Source organism: Indicator indicator, chromosome 4 (assembly GCF_027791375.1).
Source record: "Indicator indicator isolate 239-I01 chromosome 4, UM_Iind_1.1, whole genome shotgun sequence".
NCBI classification, from domain to species: Eukaryota; Metazoa; Chordata; class Aves; order Piciformes; family Indicatoridae; genus Indicator; species Indicator indicator.
Window position 1 is genome coordinate 42,894,553 of NC_072013.1, and position 7,126 is coordinate 42,901,678.

Consider the following 7,126-nt stretch of genomic DNA (forward strand, 5'->3'; position numbering starts at 1 on the left):
CAAAGGCCTGTAGTGATAGGACAAGGGGCAGTGGTTTCCAAATGAGAGAAGAGTAGATTAAGGTTGGATGTTAGGAATAAGTTCTTTACCATGAGGGTGGGGGAACACTGGAACAGGTTCCCCAGGGAGGTAGTTGAGGCCCCATCCCTGGAGATAAAGGTCAGGCTCGACAAGGCTCTGAGCAAGCTGATCTAGTGGAGGATGTCTCTGCTCACTGCAGGGGTTTTGGACTAGATGGTCTTTGGAGGTCTCTTCCAACCCAAACCATTCTATGATTATGTGTTAAATGAAATATGCATATTTGGGTCAATCCCAGTAGCTGTACAGTTCTGCTCTCATTTGTCCTCCAGCTGATAGTATTTGACCAGAGGCTGGTGTGAGAGGCAGATTGTGCTGAATAGATTCTGGTGTTGTGAATTAGTTCTTTCCAATACCACTTTAATTTTTTTATTCTTTTTTTTTTTTTGAAAATACTTTAAATTCGAGTGTCTCTATAGGAAACTTTGTAGTATCATCTAGTCCATAATGAATTAACTATCTTAAAGAAAATCTTTGTTTCCATAATGTTGTTGTCTTCTGTGATCCTGTATCTCATTCCTGTGCACAGTGCATTTCCATCTTCAGGTTGAGGGAAGTTTATAACTAATAGTACCTGTGGGACTAAAGAGTCTCTTCTTCCTTCCTTCCCACACTTCTCCAGAAGAATCTTGATTCTGTTTGCCATTTTAAGACAAATTGTTTGGTCAAGTTCTGTTCTCAGAATAATATTAAAGTTAAATTTTACAACTCTTCCCCTCTCCCCGTATTTTAAATAACACTTGTACTTACTTTTTGTACTAATGTATCGTTTTTCCTGAACACACAACTGCCTACATTGAACCTATTGCAACATCCTTGTTTTTTTATTGAAGGTATGTGAAAGAACAGATACCTAATGACATGTAAAATATTCCTATTTACAGAAACTGAAAGGTGCTAAATACATGTTTCTGTTTTTACAGGCTAAAGCCTATCTAAAGATAGCTATGGAAATAGTAAGACGACTGCCAGTACCTCCCGCTTGAAGTGCTTATTACTGAAACTTTGCAAAAAGTGATCTTTTGATGCAGCTGAAGGAGAAGAGTCCTAATACCTGTTTGTCTGGATGCAATATTTTAATTTTTGGAACTTTTTTTAGGAGTTAAATTATGATTGCGTTTTTCAACACAATCACTTTTTGGCCATAAGTATGCAGAAGATGATGAACAGTATTTAACTGCTGGATTGTAACATCATGAAGAAAGAAGGGATGAAGTTCATATTTCATGTGCCCTGCTGGAAGAACAAGAATGAAAACCAGACACTTCAGCCAAGCAAAATGATGAGAGGGGTGTCAAGGCACAAGTCCTGCTTGAAACATGACATTTGCTGTACTCCTGATTTCTGTCAATTTTAGTTCAACTTTTTACTTGGTTAACTGCCAAGCTGTCCTTAATTCTGCAAGACTTTAAGAATCAAATTCAGTTATATAACTGCAGTACTTGTGTGTGTTCATCTTAAAAGAAAATTAAAAAAAAATGCAGTGAGTTCTTGTGATGGATCATGAGAAAATTCTTTCATTATTGGATAATGTTCAATCATGAGGCAGTTCACAGTTTAGTGGAGAATGGATTACATGACCCTGGGGCTTATTTCTTGACTGTTTTACATTATAACAGACCCAAACAGAAGACTAGGTAAGCAAGTTCTTGCCTGAGCTCAGTTTAGCAGGAGATGTAGATGATCAATATAAATTAAATTTATGATTGCATATTCCTATTACAGTGCAGCAATTTGAAATCTGAATATAAAGAAATATTTCTGAAGCAAAGAAAAATGTGGTCATCAAACTCTGTGGCCTTCTGTTTTGTTTTTTCATTACCTGATATTTCTGTGATCTTTATGTTTGTGTTGATATGTAGAAGTTGAAAAATCTGCCCTCAGGGAATGAGTTTCATTTACAGGTAGATGTTTGAGTTGACAGTTAGGCTTTTTTGTTTGCATAATCAAATACAGGTATCTTAAAAATACATCATGACCATACCATACTGGTGTTGACCTCTGGGGGACCAAGATTTTCTCTGTAGTCCAAATAATTATTCGTGGTCACAGAGTGTGGTTTGGTTGTTTTGTTATTGAAGTGATATAATGTAAAAAGTTATACATTTGGATTAAGAATATTTATGTGATATGTACCCTGAATTTATGTGGGAAAGCTAGACACAAATGATGGATTGAATTTCAAGCTTAGGTGATTCTGTAAACATAGAAATTATTTAGTCCAAAACTGTTGATTCTTTGCTTCAAGTCGATCTCTGAACCTCCTCACCCACATCCATCCCTGTGAGATCTGATGTCAGAGTTCAGCTTTTTCCATGGCATATTATGCCAGGCCTGTAAGATTGAGACAGATACACACTTTCAGTTGTCTAATACAGAATCATGGAATGGTTTGGGTTGGAAGAGACCTCCAAAGACCATCTACTCCCAACCCCCTGCAGTGAGCAGAGACATCCTCCACTAGATCAGCTTGCTCAGGGCCTTGCCTGGACTGACCTTCAGGGTCTCCAGGGATGTGGCCTCAACTACCTCCCTGGGCAATCTGTTCCAGTGTTCCACCACCCTCATGGTAAAGAACTTGTTCCTAACATCCAGCCTATATCTCCTCTTCTCTCATTTCAAACCATTGTCCCTTGTCCTATCACTGCAGGCCTTTGTAAACAGTCCCTCTCCAGCCTTCTTGTAGGCCCCTTGCAGGTACTGGAAGGCTGCTTTTATTTAAGTCTGCCTGGAGCCTTCTCTTCTGCAGGCTGAACAGCCCCAGCTCCCTCAGCCTGTCCTCGTAGCAGAGGTGTTGCAGCACCACGGTCGTCTTTGTGGCCCTCCTCTGGACCTGCTCCATCAGGTCCATGTCCTTCCTGTGTTGAGAGTTCCAGAGTTGGACACAGTACTCCAGGTAAGGCCTTACCAGAGCAGAGTAAATAATGTATTTTACAAAAAATAAAGCTGTCTTAATCTTTTGACTTTTCGTATTTTACTGGTAATGTGTTGGGGTTTTTCACTGAGTTTCATCTCTACACATATTGTTTCTACATTTCTGCTTTACATATTGTAATTGTTGATATGTATAAGTAATCCTAGGGGATTTTTGGCATCATATAATCATCAATTTCAGTGGAAAAATATATTTCTGACTGTTCTTTAGCAAAAGATTGTGATACTTTCTGAACTTTAATATTTATTTTCATGTTGTTAAAAAGAATGTCTGACACCCAGTTCATGTTGAGGTGGTGAACAATCAGTAAACATACAAGGCTGATTTTTAAACGTATAAGGTTGATTGTTTTCCATTTCTTTTCTTTTTCAATATTCCTTGCTTTACTTGAGAGATAAAATTTGCTTTTATTTTTACTCTATTTTCACATTTTTCCCCTTTTAATTAAGTATTGCAGTTTTGCTCTGTCAGGTATTTCACCAGCAGAACTGTTTTGGATGCCTTTAACAAGAAAGTGGCTATAATGATGAAATACAATTTCTAAGCCAATATAAAAAATAATATTTTTATGGAAATATTGCACAATGTAGTAGGTGAAACCTTATTTATGGATTAAAATTTGTCAGTCCTTAAAAAAATAAAAAATAATTGAACATAGGAGGTAGGACATTGCTGCATTTAAGGATAGCAATGGTAAATCAAATTTAAAAAGAGAAGCTACTTTTCTTCCCTCATTCTCATGAATGAAAAAGGATCTGTTTCTCAGCCCTTCTCCTGCAAAAGGAAATGAAGGGCATTGACACTGTTATTGCTGCTTAATGTTATAGAAACAGATACTGATTTTGTGTGTGTGTGTAGTACAAGGTTAAATACATATTAATGAATTCTAGTCAACATACTAGATTTGAAATTGTGCTTCATAAAATCTCTGATAGAAGTTATTGGCTTGTGTGGGGGTGGTGGTGTTTGGCTCATTTGGAGGTTGAGCAGGAGACAGTGGTATTTAGCCATAGTTTATAGATTATGGACTTGATGCATAGTGGTCTTTGCTCTTTTCAACTTCAGTATTTTACTTTCATCTCTGTCTTATTTCCTAGTCTAGTAGTACTACTTTTTTTTTTTTCCTTGAAATGCTAATCCTGACGATAGAACCTGGCCTTCCTGAGCTGTAAGGGTAGATGCTCTTTGCTCTGTTCCAATGGAGACCTGCTGCAAAATTACTGTGTTCATGGGTTACCAGCACAGAGTTATTAAAGTCTACAGCACTGTAAACTCTGGTTACCTGCTGCAAAATCCCACAGAGAAAAAAAAAGGAAATGGAAGGCTGGGGAGGTTCATGGCCAAGCAGGCAGGAGTGAGGGCAGAGGTGAATGCCAGTCCCAGGTTACCTGCTGTGTAGGTTAAGAGCAAGATGCCCAAGGTCACCTTCCACCCCTTTCAGAGTTATTTTCACTTTCATGACATGTCCCTTTTTATAGTGACCACAGTTAAATTGTTTTCAGATAATTGCTGTTGTTTCTTGGGTGAGGAGCCTACAGGCTGTATCTTAACAGAGTGCATTTCCTGCCTTTCAGAAGTATTTTGGTATAAAATTTTTACTGCTATGTTCAAGTCATTATGAAGTGTTTAGCCTTTCAGACTATGGTTGGTGCAGTCCTTCAGATGTTAGATATCTTACAACAACAAAAAAATTGTTAATAGTTATTTGAAGTTTTGAGAGGAAAGTAGTTTGCAAATCATTTTTTTCTCTCCTAATTCAATTTGAGGTTAAGCTGCAACCCATTTCAGTTGCACTGACTGGTGATGATGGTGTCAAAATAACATGAATGCAGAGAATAAATGTCAGAAGGATGTAACCTTTAGTATGGTACCAAAAAAAACCCCTTTTCTCAAATTAAGTAGACACGTTTGGTTCCAATGCAGCAGATGAATACCCCCCTACCTGCCCCCCCTTCACCTCCCTGTTATATCTTTTCCCTTACTAAGAATAGGGTTTTCACCTGGACATACTCAAACTCCCCATGGGTTTGTTCCTCACTTAGGGTGCTGTTAGTCCACATAACAGCCAGCTTTGATCCAAAGTGGGTGCTGCATGCTGGTTGGTCACTAAACCCTTGTTCAGGCTATTATTGCCTCCCCCCACCCCCACCCCAATTAAAACAAAGCTGTGATCAAGGAGGGGGGAAAAAAGGGGTAAAGAAGGGATGAATCTTACAGCAGTGGGAAACATCTCCAGTTTCCTAGAGACCCTGTCCTAATAATACTGGGCCTGCAGGTGCAAGAATGTTTGTGGGAGTGTACTACTAGCAGGACAGCAACAAGAAAGGAAAACCCTTCTGTTACTTAGATGAAAGAGCTGTGTGGGCTACAGAACTGATTGGCAAAGGTTAAGGCCCTGATGCTGCAGTGCAACCTGTAAAGGTGATTTTGGTACTTCTTCCAGGTGCACAAAACTTCTGTCAGTGTATCCCTGGTCCTGAGGCTGGCACAAGAGCTCCATACCTGGGTACTTAGGTTGCACTGCTCCTATCATTGCAGATATCATTGGGGGTAGGATCTCCAAGCTTATTTTTCCACAAGCTTTGTGGTACTTGCCCAAGGTGCAAGAAACTTATTCTGTGCCTGGCTTTGGCTGAAAAGATTCGCATCCATACCTCCTAAACATAGGAGAGGTTCTCAGCCACCTGGCTTTGCCTTTGCTCAGGATTGTCAAGGGCCATTCATCACTTTCTTCTCATAAAGCTGTGTTGCTTGTGGAAGAAATAAGGAACATAGTCAGTAACAGCTCTTTTGTTAGCCTAATATCTTGTGCTGGACTTTGATCCTTGCTCCCAGCCCTATTGATGACTTTTACCTAATAAGTCTGTGAATAAAATGATTATTTTTCTAGGATAATGTCTTGGTTTGTAGCTGCTGATAGGCTTGAGAAAAGGCTCTGGGGCTTTGCTTTCGGGTTTTGATAGCCATGTGTCACTTCAGTTTCTCACAGCCACGTTTGGGCCTGTGTTATTGTAATAATTTTTAACAGGAATGTTTCCTAGCAAAGATGGTTAGGGGGAAAGGTTCCTGCTTAAGGACAGTTGGCAATCAAACGAATCTAAATTGCTGTTTTAATTTTAGAATCGACTTATAATGGCAGGAATTATAATGGTAATTGTATTTTATTTTGGCAGCATATCAGCCAAGGCACTAGTATATCAGTCACATATCACAAAAGCACAGCAAATGAAAGAATTCATTCCAAAACTATTTTTCAGCTTAATTTTAAAACTTATCTTTGGTGGGGTTTTTTTTTGTTGTGGGTTTTTTGTTTGTTTTGTTTTTCTGGGCTGTATTTTATATTATAAAGATATTAAGTCTGAAGAAAAGGTGTATTCAGAGGTCTGTATTTTTCCATTATCTTCTCATATTCAGGGGGGCTTTTGTTTTTCAAGCAGGAAGAGGACAGGCACAGCTTGTCATTCCTTATGCACCTATTCCTGTCAGTATCTCTGTGTTAGTCTGGATCTGAATACCCGCTTTAACCAATGCAAATAAATTACTTCTTCCAGGCACTGCATGAGTCTTCAGACAAGCTAGTGGGAGGAAAAACATCTGTTGTCCTTTAACATTGTTTTGAGGGTTTACAGATTTATTTGAAGTGTTTTCACTCAGACCACTGGAATTTTAGAAAACTTGGGTTATTTCCTGTGGTCTAGAAGTTTTCTCTATTCTGTGAGAGAAGGGCAGACAACTCCTTGCACTTACCTCCCCATCTATGCTGCCTCTTAATAAAGAAGATCTTTTAAGAATAGAAACTTCTGATAATTTTTTGGGAAAACTATTAGTTTATTTGTAACAAGTTTCTAATGGTGTTTAGGAGTACTTTGTGTCCTTTTTTACTTGTAGGCATTTGGGTTTTTTCCAAATTAATATTGAAGAAAGACTGTCATGTATTTGTAAGCCTGATTCGGCTGCATATTTGGGAAAAATACAGGGTGGGAAACTACCTTATTAAGCCAAATTAATGTTCTGTGGGTTTAATATTGAAGTGTTCATCCAGTGTGTAAATGTTGCAAATATTTTTTATGTCTCGTTTAAGGGAAACTGTTTGAATGAACAAAAGTTGAGTAG

The 7,126-nt window shown here is 38.5% G+C and overlaps 1 protein-coding gene across 1 annotated transcript in view; it reads left to right on the forward strand.

Moving 5' to 3' along the window:
* Positions 1-1,064, forward strand: part of NUBPL (NUBP iron-sulfur cluster assembly factor, mitochondrial) — an 86,124-nt gene extending 85,060 nt beyond the window's left edge. Inside the window, exon 11 of the mRNA XM_054400484.1 lies at positions 1,002-1,064. Coding sequence (XP_054256459.1) covers positions 1,002-1,064 — 63 coding nt within the window. The remainder of the gene's footprint in view (positions 1-1,001) is intronic.
* The last annotated feature ends 6,062 nt before the right edge of the window (positions 1,065-7,126 follow it).